At 49.5% G+C, this 16,447-nt stretch overlaps 1 protein-coding gene across 1 annotated transcript; it reads left to right on the top strand.

Moving 5' to 3' along the window:
• The first annotated feature begins 676 nt into the window (after positions 1-676).
• On the top strand, positions 677-16,127 carry LOC128052072 (putative serine protease 47). Its single transcript, XM_052644536.1, has 5 exons — positions 677-875; positions 1,881-2,064; positions 3,506-3,791; positions 6,075-6,206; positions 15,810-16,127. The coding sequence occupies exons 1-5, from the start codon at positions 677-679 to the stop codon at positions 16,125-16,127; spliced, it is 1,119 nt and encodes a 372-aa protein (XP_052500496.1).
• The last annotated feature ends 320 nt before the right edge of the window (positions 16,128-16,447 follow it).

Below are 16,447 nucleotides of genomic sequence, written 5' to 3'. Positions count from 1 at the left end.
GAGTTCTCATCACTGGAAACACATTTTTTTTCCTATTTTTTTAATTCTGTACCCATGTGGGTTCACTAAATTTATCAGGATGACCATTTCATGATGCACCCAAGGCACATCACTATGCTGCTGCTGCTGCTGCCAAGTCGCTTCAGTCGTGTCCCACTCTGTGCGACCCCATAGACGGCAGCCCACCAGGCTTCTCTGTCCCTGGGATTCTCCAAGCAGGAATCCTGGAGTGGGTTGCCATTTCCTTCTCCAAATCACTATGCTACGCACCTTAAACTTAAAAGATTGAAAAAAAGAAAGAAAGAAAGAATGGATAGGTTAATATTAATGTATCAGTACCGGCTCACTACTTGTGACAAACGTGCAGAGTAATGCAAGATCTGATCATTGCGGGAAACGGGGTGAGGAGGAATATTTGAACTCTTTTTATCATCTTTGCCGTTTTTCCGCACATCTAACACTGTTCTAAAACAAAAGGTTTACTTAAGTATAAGTCAAAATTTTTAAAACATTTACTGAAAATCATTGACTTGTCCTTTGTATAAATGAACTTGATGGTTTAAAAATTAAAAGTAGCGCTGTTTATAAAGTTTTCAAGAAGATAGGGGTGGATTGGGGTTGGTCTGGGGCGGGGCCAGAGCAGGGTGGGGTCAGGCTGGGGTCAGTAACCCTGGCAATGGGCGGGGAGGCGGGGATCCCCCAACGCCTAGGCCAGCCCGCGGCTCTTCTCTGGCTGCTGCTGCTGAACGTGGCCACCCGGGAGCTGCGAGGGTCCCCAGCCACGGCCGCCCCCGGCCCGACTGCAGGCGATGGGGGAGCGTTGAGGGGCGCCACTCCGACTTGGCGAGCACAGCGGTTGGCTCTGGGAGCTACAGGTGCGTTGAGGCCTCCATTCGGGCCGAGATCCCCTAGCCTACAGGGCCAGAGGGTGGACGGCTATGATCAGGGCCTGTGTGCCCTGAGCCACTAAGTCTCATCTTTTCTCTGCCCTTCCCTCCTACCAGATAGCCCAGAGATCCCCTCCACACAGGTGGGTCAGGCCCTCCACTGTGAGGCCTCTGGTGGGAAGAGACCCAATCCCTTTGTGGGGCTGTGGGAGTAGGGACTAGTAGGGTCTGCCCTGGAAGTTGGAGGCTGGGTGGAGGAAAGTTCTAGGACTACTGAGTGAACAGGCCTGAGTCCAGGGACCAGGGGTGTCATTTCCCCTCACTGAGGCCCTGGGAGCCCAGGCCCTAGACCGGATGCCCGGTCTCAGGGGGCCTGGGCACACTCCTGCCCTCCCGAGTGTGAGTCCTAGAACCAGGCTGTCCCCATTAGCCCACTCTTCTTCTTTTAGACATGGAGACTGCTGCAGAGTCAGAGGGGGGAGTGACTTGCCCCAGATCACACAGCACCACAACTTCTGCCTGCAAGTCTCCCTCCCTAAGACATGGGGTAGAGTGGAGGGAGCACAGGCCCTTAGAAGCCATGATCTTGAGAAAGTAATGTTGGTAACTTCTGAGACCTTTAGTTCTTTGATCTACAAGATAAGGCACTGAGGCGAGCGAGGTGAGGGAAGTGAGGTCTGTGCCATGCCCAGCGCTCGGCAGCCTTGCTCAAGGATGTCCACCTGCCTGGAGACGCTCCTGTGAGCTGGTCCCTCCTTGTCCCACCCCCCAGACCCCTGGGTCCTCTTCCCCACAGGGCTTGATGTGTTGTGCTCTGCTGTCCAGTCCTCAGTGGCAGCCAGTGAAGGCAGAGTCCTGTCATTTTGGCTACACCACTAGACGCCTGGCCTTTTGGCTAGGCTGCTAGACGCCTGGCCTTGGTTTTCCCATCAGTGAAGCGGGGAGAGCTTCCTGGTTGTGACATTTGGGGCACCAACAGTGTCTCTATTGTAGGTGGCAGCAGAGTTTCCACAGTGTGCGGGAAATCCAAGGTGATGGGGAGGATCTATGGTGGCCGGGACGTGGAGGCTGGCCAGTGGCCGTGGCAGGCCAGCCTGCGGTCCCAGGGCTCGCACATCTGTGGAGCTGTCCTCATTAACTCCAGCTGGCTTCTTTCCACTGCCCACTGCTTTCTCAAGTGAGTCTCCCTCCTAGGCTGCCAGCACAGGCTCTGGCAGGGGAGGGGGATGCAGGGGAAGATGAGAAAAGGGGGATGGTGTCCCATGTCAGCTCCTCTGGGCTTTCCTCTGGGCAGTCTGTGGCCTTCAGAGGCATGTCGTTCCTGCCTTTGGCCTGTGTACCCTCCACCTGGACTGTCTTCCCTGCTCACCTGCCCAGATCCTCCTCATGCTCTGCCCTTGGCCCCTGTGTCCGTTCCCTAACACAGGTGTGCCTCAGGAAAGCGGCAGTGTCAGTCCTCACTGCCATGTAGTGTGGACCCATCTCAGACCACAGCTTCTTCTCAGTGTCCCCATATTTCCAGGTGTCAGACTCTTGGCGGGGGCCTGGGACCACATGTGTGGCCAGCAGCTGGGAGATTCTTATTAGTCCTGCGAAACTGTGCCCAGGAGGAGTCACAGTCACTGGCGTGCATGCAGGGAGCCGTGGTGCCAGGCTGCATAAGGGGGAGATAGGCTCCCTGGGAGAGTGACAGGGCTGCTCAGAGTCTAATTCACCTAGCCAGGTGGGGCTGGCTCAGTGACTGGCTTCTGAACGGATGAGGAGGGGTCACCAGGGAGTTCAGGCATCACAGCCCAGGTCTGGGCACTGGAGCTTTGAGGGCTCAGAGTTTATCGGCACCCACTCTGTGCCATGCTCTGTGCAAGCCCCTTGGTGGCATCAGGGGTGGCAAATCCCACCTCACCATGTCTCCATCCTGTCAGAAGAGAAAACCCAGCATGGATGAGAAGGGCAGAGCAGATGAGGTGGGGGTTCGGGAGAAGATGTGTGGAGAGGGAGGCCTTGCTGGAGGGGAAGGGTTGGGTGAGGGGAACATGAGAGAGGGTCTCCAAGTAGATGAGCTGTGAAGACAGTGAGGGAGGGGGGAAGATTCAGCACCTGTGTTGAGGGAACAAGGCAAAGTTCCATTTCCTGCACCCATTTGCTCATTTATTTAACAAATCTTTTGTCCTTGGAACTAAGTGGAGAAGCAGGCCTTGGGCATGGATGTGTTTAGAGAAAGGGGATGGTTAACAGGAGTGTGGGGCCAGAAGGTGGGTTGTATGGCATCTCGGGAAGGGTAAAGTTAGAGCGTGAACTGAGCCAGAATGCCTGCTGTGTACAATCAGAAGGCCTTCATTTAATGACCTCACCAAGGACCTTTCCAGAACAAGGATTCAGTGCTCCCTCAATTCTAGTGTGTGATGGAGAAGCCAGCCATATGTCTGAAACTGTAAGTAGGGTATCCGTTAGCCTCAGGAAAGAAGGCCTCCTGAGCATTAGAAATGGGGAGACAAAGGCTGTCTGGTGTCATGTGGGGTGGAGGGGTCCAGAGGCGTGTGGGCAGTTAGATGAGGATGCAGGGAAAGAGCTAGTCCCCACTTGGAGATGATGGTGGCAGTGCGCTTTTCCTCCTCCAGGAAATCCAAAGCCCCGGAGAATTACCGGGTTCTGCTAGGAAGCACCCAGCTGTACCAGCACACCCCTCAGACCCGGGAGGTGTCTGTGAGCCGGATTATCACACACCCAGACTTCGAGAAGTTACATCCCTTTGGGAGTGATATTGCCATGTTGCAGCTGCGCTTTCCTGTGAACTTCACCTCCTACATCATCCCTGCCTGCCTCCCTGTCCCTGGCATGAAGCTCCCCAGTAACTCATCCTGCTGGATAACTGGCTGGGGGATGCTCAACGAGGAAAGTGAGAGGGTGTGGGGAGTTGTAGGGGGGATGAGAATGGGGAGGAGGAGGAAGGGGAGAAGGACAGAGGGGCAAAGAAGAGAGGTGTGTCTCCACCTGAGGTGTCCCCAGGCAAAGGTCCCCTTGGCCCACTATGCTTCATTTCCAGAGGACTGGACCATTCTAGTTCTAGTTCTGAAAGTGTGTGATTCTAAAGCTTTGGTGTTCCCTAAGTGTAAAACTCTGAAGTCTGGGAATATTTGACTTTGGAATCAAGAATCTGAGTTCTTGAAGTCTTTCTGGTTCTTGATTCCAAGGTTTAAATCAACCATAGATCTGAGATGACTTGATCTAACTCAAAGGTCATGGTTGGGGCCTGACTCCTTTCAGGTCACTGACAAACTCTCTGATTTCCCAGTGCCATAGGAGGTGCTTGGGAAAAGTGGAAAGAAAACTCAAATATGACCTCTGACCTCTGAGTCTGCCTGATCAATTTAGAATTATTACAACTTGAGAAGGTTTCACTCTCCAGACCTCACTTTGGTTTTCTCCCAGGTCAGGTCATCTATCTAATTTGTAGACTTGTTAGGCAAACTGAGTAACATGAAAAAACTGTATTTTTTAAGACTGAAAGAGAAGAAAAGGAGACCAAAACTTATGAGCAAGAGTCTCCACTAAAGAGAGGAGTGTCTACGACTTGGTGAAATGCTTACGATGCCAAATTAGGGAGGGAAAGAATATTTATTTGTCGGGTCATAATTTGGTATGGTGTTTCTCTACAGAGGTGCTACAGGCATTTTGAACAGATGCTGCTTCATTAGGTGGGATGTTCCAGCATCCCTGGTCCTTGCCTATTAGTGTGTCAGTTAACACTCAATAATCATAGGACAAACAAATAGGTCCCCAGAATTCTCACACCACCCACACACAACACATGTATACCACACTTCACACTTCACACACACACACACACACACACACACACAGACTGGTTCCTCCTGAGGACAGGGACCCTGTCTTTCAATATCCCAGTCCGTGCCCCAGGCAGGGCCTGGCACCTGGTAGGTATCCCACTGCTGCCCTGGGTGCTTCTTCCCTGAACCTCCAGACTGATCTCAGCTCCCACCCTGTGTGCTCTACGTTACTCTCCATGTAGCCGTTTGAGTATTTGCTTTAGAGCAGGAGTCATGCCAGTTCCCTGCTCATCACCCCCAGTGCCTTCTCATTTCTACTTAAAATAAGGTCACAACTCCCTGCCTTGGCTCTCAGGCCCCATTCCTCTCTCTCATCTCCTACTGCATCCCTCACCCACACCACCCCAGCCAGCAGGCCTCCTTCCTGCCTTGACGATGCCAAGGCGGTTCCCACCTCAGGTCTCCACCTTGGCTGTCTCCCTGGATGCATTTACTCTCCCGACTAACCTTGTCATGGCTTGTTTCTTTACATATGCAACTCAGCTGCTCCTCTGAGGAGTTTACTTGATCATGTGAACTAAAATAGGCAACCCCTAATGGCACATCCTCCTGTTATATTTCCTTTATACCACTTATTAGATCTAAAGTAATGCTATTTATTTACCTCATTTACCCTGTCTGCCCCAACTAAAATATTCCTCTGTATCATTAGTTAAAAGATACTTAGCACAAGGATAGAGCAATAAATGAGTAATTGAATGATGAATAAATCAGTGATTGGATGAGAGAATGGATGGGAGAAGGAGGGAGTATGAGAGGGTGGAAGGGAAGATGGTTGGGCGGGTGGGTGAAAGGGTGGTGGAGAGAGATGCGGTGAGTGGTCTATTGCTGGAGGCGAGAATGGAGGGATGGGTGAAAAGATGAGTGTATAAGCAAATTTATGGAAGGGTGAGTGGGTGAATGGGACATGAGGAAAGATAGGTAGATGGATGGAGGGACAAGTGAATGGAAAGCAAGGTTAATGATAGACAAAAGGTGAGTGGATGAGATGGTTTGTGACAGGGTAGATAGATTGGTGAATGGTTGCTAAGCACCAGTGAGTGGCATGTGTTGGAGGGATTTGCCTTTTTCCTTTGTGGAATAGGAGGAGTGTAGTTTGTTGCTATGAAATAGGTGGAGGGAATAGGATGAGTTTGGAAACGTTTGAGAAACACGGGAGGGCTTATTAGGCATAGGTAGAAGACTGAAACAAGGATGAAAGCTCAGCTGTGCAGAGAAAACCTCATGTTGAGGGGCAGTGCTGACTGGTAAGGCAGAGCTCTGTAGCTCGGCTACAGCATCCTTCCCTGATTTTCTTCTTATCCTCGCAGCACCTCTGCTCGAACCCTTCCATCTCCAGGAGGGTAAGGTGAGCTTCATTGAGAACAAGTTCTGTAATATGTTATATGGATTTGCGAAAGGCAAGAACCTCTCTGTGCAGGAGGACATGCTGTGTGCTGGGGACTTCTCCACAGGAAAGTCCATCTGCCAAGTGAGTAAGGTCCTTTCTGTTTCCCCTGCTGGTCTCAGGGCCTCGGTTTCTCTGGGGAGGGGCTGTGTTGCCTCTGCTCTCTTTATGGAGCCCCTGGGACTTCCCGTTTCCTCCTCCATGCGTCTTCCTGGGCTCCATCCCTTGGCAGTGTCCCCCAGGCCAACCCCCCTTCCTAACTCCCTTGCACATGAGGGCATCGACAGCATCTATTCTTGAGGCATATATTAAAGTTTTTATTGAAGTGTAACATACATACAAAAGAATATATCCATGCTCTTTTCATAAGTTGGATAAATTTTCACATAGTGAGGCAACATGTGATCAGTACCCCAGAGGCCCCACTCACACCTTCTTCCTTTCACTAACACCCAACAGAAACCACCATCTTCACCTGTAATACCTTAGATTAGATTCTGAATGTTCTGTAAATAGAATGTATTTCCAGTTGTCAACCTTTCTTGTCTTAACGTTGTATTTGTGAGATCATCCATACTGTTGCCTGTAGTTGTAGTGTGTTCAGTCTTCTTACTCTGTAGGACGCTCCTCTGTCCACTGAATCCTATGATCAGTTACACTGTAATGCGTATTTTCGTACTTTCCAAATTTTTCATTTCATTTCCCTTCCAAATGTTTTATCTTCTATTTCACAGAACCCTTGAGTAGAATTATTGGATTAAAAGGTACGTGTATATTAAACTTTGGCAGATGTTACCAACCTTCTCCAAAGTGGTTCACCATTTCCACTCATTCAAGCAGTGGATGAGAGTTCATATTCTCACCAATACTTAGCACTTTCCATCTTTTCTTATTTTAATAATTATTGTGGTTGACGAATTAAATGTACTTTCACATATTTACTATCTTTGGACATATTTTTCTGTAACATTTCCTTTCAGGGTTTTTCTCCCCTCTCACTTTTCTGTTGGTTTGCCTGTCTCTTCCTTTAGGGGTTCTTTGTGCATTTTACATATTCCAGATATCAGTCTGCTGCTGGATATTTGTTTTTGGGGGTTTTGGTTTTGCTTTGTTTGTTTGTTTTGCCTGTGTTGGCTGGGTGTTAGTTGTGACAGGCAGGCTTTCCATTGCAGCGTGTGGGCTTCCCTTTAGTTACAGCATGCGCACTTCAGAGCCCATGGGCTCAGCAGCTGCAGTATGTGGGCTTAGCTGCCTCGGGGCATGTGGGATCTTAGTTCTCTCACCAGGGATTGAACTTGCATCCTCTGCATTGAAAGGCAGATTCATAACCGCTGGACCACCAAGGAAGTCCCGCTGTTGGATATTTGATTGTGAAGCTTTTTTTTCCACTCTTTGTGGTGCCTTTTTATAGGTGAGAAAACAAGCCTGGAGAGGGAAAGTGGCTACCCTAAAATAAGACACCACAACTTGGGCCCCTGTGTTCTGATTCCAAGCCTAACCTGACCTCTACCACATCATCCTCAGGGCCCAGGCTCCCAAGCTGGCATCATGTGCTGATTCTTCCATAGATGGTGTCGTAGAGTGGAGGGGAAGTGTTAGGGTTCTGGAGTTAGAGACACTGCACCAGCATGTGACCTTGGGTGGTGTTTTCAACTTCTGAGCCTGTGTCCTCATTCATAGTGTAGGGTGTTGAGGCCTCCGTCATGGGATTGTTGCAAGGATAGTATAGTAGGTTGGATAGTGTCTCCTAAATTTGTGTCTTCTAAATCTCAGAATGTGACCTTATTTAGAATTAGGTCTTTGCAGACACGATTGTTAAGAATCGCAAGATGAGACCTTGCTGAATTTAGAGTGAAAGAAGAGAGTGAAAAAGTTGGCTTAAAGCTCACATTCAGAAAACGGAGATCATGGCATCTGGTCCCATCACTTCATGGGAAATAGATGGGGAAACAGTGGAAACAGTGTCAGACTTTATTTCTGGGGGCTCCAAAATCACTGCAGATGGTGACTGCAGCCATGAAATTAAAAGATGCTTACTCCTTGGAAGAAAATTTATGACCAACCTAGATAGCATATTGAAAAACAGAGACAATACTTTGCCCACAAAGATCCGTCTAGTCAAGGCCATGGTTTTTCCAGTGGTCATGTGTGGATGTGAGAGTTGGACTGAGAAGAAAGTTGAGTGCCAAAGAATTGATGCGTTTGAACTGTGGTGTTGGAGAAGACTCTTGACAGTCCCTTGGACTGCAAGGAGATCCAACCAGTCCATTCTAAAGGAGATCAGCCCTAGGTGTTCTTTGGAAGGAATGATGCTAAAACTGAAACTCCAGTACTTTGGCCACCTCATGCAAAGAGTTGACTCATTGGAAAAGACTCTGATGCTGGGAGGGATTGGGGGCAGGAGGAGAAGGGGACGACCGAGGATGAGATGGCTGGATGGCATCACTGACTCGATGAACGCGAGTCTGAGTGAACTCCGGGAGATGATGATGGACAGGGAGGCCTGGCGTGCTGCAATTCATGGGGTCGCAAAGAGTCGGACATGACTGAGCGACTGAACTGACTGAACTGACTAAATCCAATGACTTGTTTTCTCATAGAAAGACGGAGAGACACAGATAGTTGATTTCAGACGTCTGACTTCTAGAACTGTGAGAAGATCAATTTCTGTTGTTTTCAGAGGAGTTAGCCAGTCTGTGGTGATATGCTTTGGCACGCCAGGAAATGCACATAGGAGGGATGAGATGCACCTGGCCCACAGGATGGCCTCACAGACAGCTGTTTTCATGGCGGCCCAGTGAGCTGCTGAGCCAGAGGGGAGAAGCTTGGCCCCTTTCCGTCCTTGTAGGAGGTAGACCCAGGTTTCTTGGTTCCCAGTCCACAGCCAGTGGTATGAACTGTCTGGCTGTCTGGCCTGGCCTGGCCTTCTCACAGAGTCAGCTGCACCTGAAGGTGAAACAAAGGGCTCAGACCCCGAGTCCCCAACTGCTGTCACCCGAGACCTCCCTTCCAGCCTGCAGAGGTCATGCCCACGGAGCTCAGGGCTGGAACCCTTTGTCTCCTTGCCTGCTGGACATCCATAGTGCCCCTTGAGCCCACTCCTCCTCTCGTTTCTTCCCAGGCTGAGGACAGCACTGAGATGGACCCCCAAGAGCCAAGGCATTAGATGACCCCCCTCCTCCCTCTCTTAGCCTTTCAGTCACCACAGCCTACCTGAGACACTCCATCTAGACTCATCTGCTGCCGCATCACCTGCTCCAGCCCCCACCCTGAAACCCAGGCCCCTCTTCTCTCCTTGGAAGTACCCCTCGCCCTGTGCAGGGCACTCAGAAACAGGTCTAAGGAGAGACAGGCCACAGAGGCATTCAATGCTCAGACTGCGGGGCAGGAGAGCCCTGGTTTCAGTATTCAATCTGTCATTTACTGGGATTGTGACCTTAGCTAAGTTTCCTCACCCATGAAATGGGGTTGCTAACAGCCTCCTCTTAATAGGGTCCCTGTAGAAAGTTTAATACTGTGCCTGACATTCAGTAGGTACTTAGCAAGTTTTTCATACTGTTCTGGGGTTCTCAAGGCAAGAATACTGAAGTGGCTTGCCATTCCCTTCTCCAGTGGACCACATTCTGTCAGACCTCTCCACTATGACCCACCCGTCTTGGGTTGCCCTGAGGGCATGGCTTAGTTTCATTGAGTTAGACAAGGCTGTGGTCCTAGTGTGATTAGATTGACTAGTTTTCTGTGAGTATGGTTTCAGTGTGTCTGCCCTCTGATGCCCTCTTGCAACACCTACCATCTTACTTAGGTTTCTCTTACCTTGGGCATGGGGTATCTCTTCACGGCTGCTCCAGGAAAGCACAGCTGCTGCTCCTTACCTTGGATGAGGAGTATCTCATTCCACCACCCTTCCTGACCTTCAGCATGGGATGGCTCCTCTAGGCCCTCCTGCGCCCGCACAGCCACCACTCCTTGAAAAGGCAAAATGATAGGATACTGAAAGAGGTACTCCCCAGGTCAGTAGGTGCCCAATATGCTACTGAAGGTCAGTGGAGAAATAATTCCAGAAAGAATGAAGGGATGGAGCCAAAGCAAAAACAATACCCAGCTGTGGATGTGACTGGTGATAGAAGCAAGGTCAGATGCTGTAAAGAGCAATATTGCATAGGAACCTGGAATGTCAGGTCCATGAATCAAGGCAAATTGGAAGTGGTCAAACAAGAGATGGCAGGAGTGAACGTTGACATTCTAGGAATCAGTGAACTAAAATGGACTGGAATGGGTGAATTTAACTCAGATGACCGTTATATCTACTACTGCAGGCAGGAATCCCTCAGAAGAAATGGAGTAGCCATCATGGTCAACAAAAGAGTCCAAAATGCAGTACTTGGATGCAATCTCAAAAACGACAGAATGATCTCTGTTCGTCTCCAAGGCAAACCATTCAATATCACCGTAATTCAAGTCTATGCCACAACCAGTAATGCTGAAGAAGCTGAAGTTGAACGGTTTTATGAAGACCTACAAGACCTTTTAGAAGTAACACCCAAAAAAGATGTCCTTTTCATTCTAGGGGACTGGAATGCAAAAGTAGGAAGTCAAGAAACGCCTGGAGTAACAGGCAAATTTGGCCTTGGAATGCGGAATGAAGCAGGGCAAAGACTAATAGAGTGTTGCCAAGAAAATGCACTGGTCATAGCAAACACCCTCTTCCAACAACACAAGAGAAGACTCTACACATGGACATCACCAGATGGTCAACACTGAAATCAGATTGATTATATTCTCTGCAGCCAAAGATGGAGAAGCTCTATACAGTCAACAAAAACAAGACCAGGAGCTGACTGTGGCTCAGATCATGAACTCCCTATTACCAAATTCAGACTGAAATTGAAGAAAGCAGGGAAAACCGCTAGACCATTCAGGTATGACCTAAATCCCTTATGATTATACAGTGGAAGTGAGAAATAGATTTAAGGGCCTAGATCTGATAGATAGAGTGCCTGATGAACTATGGAATGAGGTTCGTGACTTTGTACAGGAGACAGGGATCAAGACCATCCCCATGGAAAAGAAATGCAAAAAAGCAAAATGGCTGTCTGGGGAAGCCTTACAAATAGCTGCGAAAAGAAGAGAAGTGAAAAGCCAAGGAGAAAAGGAAAGCTATAAGCATCTGAATGCAGAGTTCCAAAGAATAGCAAGAAGAGATAAGAAAGCCTTCTTCAGCGATCAATGCAAAAAAATAGAGGAAAACAACAGAATGGGAAAGACTAGAGATCTCTTCAAGAAAATTAGAGATACCAAGGGAACATTTCATGCAAAGATGGGCTCTATAAAGGACAGAAATGGTTGGGACCTAACAGAAGCAGAAGATATTCAGAAGAGATGGCAAGAATACACAGAACTATACAAAAAAGATCTTCATGACCCGGATAATCACGATGGTGTGATCACTCATCTAGAGTCAGACATCCTAGAATGTGAAGTCAAGTGGGCCTTAGAAAGCATCACTACAAAGCTAATGAAGGTGATGGAATTCCAGTTGAGCTATATCAAATCCTGAGAGATGATGCTGTGAAAGTGCAGCACTCAATATGCCAGCAAATTCAGAAGACTCAGCAGTGGCCACAGGACTGGAAAAGGTCAGTTTTCATTCCAATCCCAGAGAAAGGCAATGCCAAAGAATGCTCAAACTACCACACAATTGCACTCATCTCACACGCTAGTAAAGTAATGCTCAAAATTCTCCAAGGCAGGCTTCAGCAATACATGAACTGTGAACTTCCAGATGTTCAATCTGGTTTTAGAAAAGGCAGAGGAACCAGAGATCAAATTGCCAACATCCACTGAATCATCAAAAAAGCAAGAGAGTTCCAGAAAAACATCTATTTCTGCTTTATTGACTATGCCAAAGTCTTTGATTGTGTGGATCACAATAAACTGTGGAAAATTCTGAGAGAGATGGGAATACCAGACCACCTAACCTGCCTCTTGAGAAATCTGTTTGCAGGCCAGGAAGCAACAGTTAGAACTGGACATGGAACAACAGACTGGTTCCAAATAAGAAAAGGAGTACGTCAAGGCTATATATTGTTACCCTGCTTATTTAACTTATATGCAGAGTACATCATGAGAAACACTGGACTGGAAGAAACACAAGCTGGAATCAAGATTGCCTGGAGAAATATGAATAACCTCAGATATGCAGATGACACCACCCTTATGGCAGACAGTGAAGAGGAACCAAAAAACCTCTTGATGAAAGTGAAAGAGGAGAGTGAAAAAGTTGGCTTAAAGCTCAACATTCAGAAAACAAAGATCATGGCATCCAGTCTCATCACTTCTTGGGAAATAGATGGGGAAACAGTGGAAACAGTGTCAGGCTTTATTTTTGGGGGGCTCCAAAATCACTGCAGATTTTGGAATTAAAAGATGCTTACTCCTTGGAAGAAAAGTTATGAGCAACCTAGATAGCATATTCAAAAGCAGAGACATTACTTTGCCGACTAAGGTCTGTCTAGTCAAGGCTATGGTTTTTCCAGTGGTCATGTATGGATGTGAGAGTTGGACTGTGAAGAAGGCTGAGTGCCAAAGAATTGATGCATTTGAACTGTGTTGCTGGAGAAGACTCTTGAGAGTCCCTTGGACTACAAGGAAATCCAACCAGTCCATTCTGAAGGAGATCAGCCCTGGGATTTCTTTGGAAGGAATGATGCTAAAGCTGAAACTCCAGTACTTTGGCCACCTCATGTGAAGAGTTGACTCATTGGAAAAGACTTTGATGCTGGGAGGGATTGGGGGCAGGAGAAGAAGGGGACGACCGAGGATGAGATGGCTGGATGGCATCACGGACTCGATGGACACAAGTCTAAGTGAACTCCAGGAGTTGGTGATGGACAGAGACGCCTGGCGTGCTGCAATTCATGGGGTCGCAAAGAGTCAGAGATGACTGAGTGACTGAACTGAAGCTGAACTAGCAAGTTTTGGCTTTCAATCTCCTGGCCTGGTCTGTCTCCTTCTACCAGGATTGTACCTGTTCTTCTGGGCCTGTCTTGGACCTGTCCTCTCACCCAAGGTAGAATTCACTGCCCTGGCCCCATCCAACACATATACACACAGTACACAACACACACACACACACACACACACACACACACACACACACACACACACTGCCTTGGTTTGCTCTGTCTCTTCAATAGTGCAAACCACAGCTCACTTTTCATGGGATACACTAGTGTTGGGGCTTCCCACTAGTGCTGAGAGCTCCCTAGGGTTCGGGAGGCTTTTGGAGCCCTTCCCATCTCCCACAGACTGGCCCAGATTTCACCATAATATCAGCAACCATGAGGCTTATCTGCACGAATCCTGGAGGCCTGTGGTAGACAGGGACCAGGCCTTCCCCTGGCCTTGAACAGCTCAGGGAGGGTACACTGTAGGGAAGGCCAAGGGCAACCCAGGTGGGGACACCAAAAGGGAAGAACTGAGTTGATGATGGCACATTCCCAATGTCCAAGAAGCCCCTGGTGTGACTTTCTTGGTGCTTTGGTGCCATCACCTTAAATTGGTGGCTCAGACAACAGAATGTATTATCTTACATTTCTGGACGTCAGAGTCTAAAATCAAGGTGTTGGCCTGGCTGCTCCCTTCTGGAGGCTCTAGGAGAAAATGTTTTCTTGCTTTTTCTATCTTTTTAGAGGTCCCCAGCATTCCTCGGCTCATGGCCCCTTCCTGTGTCACCAAATCACGTTGCTCCTCCCTCTGCTCCTGTCATCACTTCTCCTCCTCTGACTCTGACCTCCTGCTTCCCTCTTTCCTCATGAGGACCTTTGTGTTTATATTGGGTCCAACCAGATCATCCAGGATAATCTTCCTATTTCCTGATCCTCGACTCCATCACAGCTGCTGAGTCCCTTTTGCCATGTAAGGTAACACAGCCCCAGGTTCTGCTGATGAGGATGGCCGTCCTTGAGGGTTACTTTTGGCTAGCCCACACCATGTACCCTTCTCTTTCCTTCAAGTCACCACTTCCCCCACCCCTCCCTCTCAGCTGGAGAGCTTGCTTCCTATTTCACTGAGAACTTCAAAGCATTCTGTTGGACAAAATGCCATTCATCTTCCCAGTCCAGTGGGCATCTTCCATCTCTCCCGAGCCTCCTGGCCCATTGTACCCAGTCCCTCCTGGAGCTCTGGGTGTCCAGAGGCTCCCTTGCTCCATGTCTTGTCTCCGCTTTCACGGCTCTCGTATAAACGAGCAGTGGCACTCTCCTTCCCGCTACTGCCCGGTTTCTCTGCCTCTTTCCCCCAGAGACTCCTCCTAACACCCCTGGATCTAACCAACTCTACCCAGGAGTGTTCCAAGTACCACCAGAGCCACATGGCCAGCGTCCCCAGGAACCTGTCTTGCCAGACACCCATAGCCCCAAGTCCTCCTCTCATTCAGCACTTGACCAAGTCTCACTGCCATTTCCTGGGCACCAGGACCAGCCAGCTACTCCACTCTGCACCTGGTCCCCTCCCTGCCCACCTCTGAATGCTGGAGACCCTGGGGCTGTACCTCCCCTCCACACTGCCTCCCTGAGATAGGCTCAGTTCTCCATGGGCGTCAACTCCAACCCCCACCATAAGGCCCTGGGAATCCGAGTCCCGTCTACCCCCCTCGCTTCCCACATGTCATTGCTCTTCCTCCCACCCACCTGGCCATCCCTCCTCTCCTCATCTGCACTCACTGCTCCCTCTGCTCCAGCATCAGAAAGTTGGGTTGTCCCATTTGGACTCTCAGCTTGAGAAAGCTCCATGTTTCCACCCTATGAAATGCCCTTCCCTTCCTCTCCTGTCCCTTCCATGTGTTGTTTCCACATGTCACATCTGACAATGGCAGGCTGGTTGCCTTATTTACAATAACTCCATGAAAGAGGAACCTTGACATTTCACCCCTGTGCCCAGGGCAGAAGCTTCCCTGGATGCTGGATGTGCGTGTTAGACAAGTGTGTGGAAGGCAGCAAGCACAGCTATCCTGCTCCTCTCACCCTGCCTCCAAGGATGACACCTTCCCTTTGGGTGATGAAGTGAGAGATTTCCACCCAGGTGGTCCTGCCCTGACAGCATTTCAAGACTCCAGTAACTCCTAGCAGCTTTCAGGGGACCCTAGCAGCTTTCATTGCTCCCTGAGCAATACAGGCTGCCTCCCCCAGGCCTGGGTATGGGCACTTTCTGAAGATGCTCAACCAAGAATTTGAGAGAAAACTAAAGGACTGACTAAATGAGTGAAAAAGGAGGCGGACCTGGGTGGACATGTGCTGCTGCAGCTCAGAATTTGCAAGATCCAGGTCTGCAGCAGCTTCAGCTGGTTCCACTCTCAGACCAGCCTTCTTGAGCTCAGATCCTGCAGCTGTCTGTCCCTTCTCGGCCTTGGACAGTGCTTTGTCCCTGGCCACCACACCCTCCCTGGGCATAGGATCCATATATTGATGGATATAGATCTGTGATTGTTTTGAGGGTCAATCAGGACTTCCTGAAGCATGATTCCAGTGCCTGCCTGCATGGCTTAATTGGGCTGATCTGCAGTGGGAAGTTGGTGCTTGGAATTTCACAGAATGAGGCTGGAGGGCAGAGACTCATAAGCCCCATCCTGCTACCTGGTCTTCTCAGAACTGGCTCAGTCACCCACGTGAACTCCCATTTCTTTCCTAGGGCGATTCCGGGGGCCCCCTCGTCTGTGACTTCATCGGTTCCTGGGTTCTTATGGGGCTGGCCAGCTGGGGTTTTGACTGCCGACACCCCATCTACCCCAGCATCTTCACCAATGTCACCTACTTCACCGACTGGATCGAAGAGATCCAGAGACTCACACCCCACCCTGAGCCCACGTCCACTCCTCCACAGACCCAGTTTCCACACCAGTCTCTGCAGGCTGCCACCTCGTCCGTGCTGGGCACAGCCTTTGGGCCTCCACAGACCTGGCCCCTGCTGCTGTTCCTGCTTGGTTCCGCGAGGCAAACCATGTGGTGATGCGCCAAGCCCCTCAGCTCCTGCTCTGTGCCTCAGGCTCCAGCCTCCTCACTGGAACCTTCCCCTCTCCCCTCCCCCAGCCCCATCACTCTCAGTGGTCCCTTCTTGGCTTCCCTGTCCACCAGCTGTGACCCCCACAATCCAAGCTTGAAAAGCCAAATAAAAACAAATGAAAGAGTCATCCTGATTCTGTCTTGGGGCCCTATTGCTCCTCCTGATCCTCAGCACTCACCCTTCTCTTGAGGTCTGTCGTCTGATTCCCCGGACAAGCAAACAGGAACCGGCAGGAACATTACAGCAGGAGGAGGCAGGGGTGAGGA

Source organism: Budorcas taxicolor, chromosome 8 (assembly GCF_023091745.1).
Source record: "Budorcas taxicolor isolate Tak-1 chromosome 8, Takin1.1, whole genome shotgun sequence".
NCBI lineage: Eukaryota > Metazoa > Chordata > Mammalia > Artiodactyla > Bovidae > Budorcas > Budorcas taxicolor.
This window is presented reverse-complemented; position numbering and strand designations above follow the sequence as displayed.

Coding starts and splice junctions, on each gene's coding strand:
- LOC128052072 (XM_052644536.1), top strand. CDS start 677: ATGGGCGGGGAGGCGGGGATCCCCCAACGCCTAGGCCAGCCCGCGGCT. Junction 876..1,880: donor GTTGGCTCTGGGAGCTACAG/GTGCGTTGAGGC, acceptor TCTCTATTGTAG/GTGGCAGCAGAGTTTCCACA. Junction 6,207..15,809: donor CAGGAAAGTCCATCTGCCAA/GTGAGTAAGGTC, acceptor TTTCTTTCCTAG/GGCGATTCCGGGGGCCCCCT.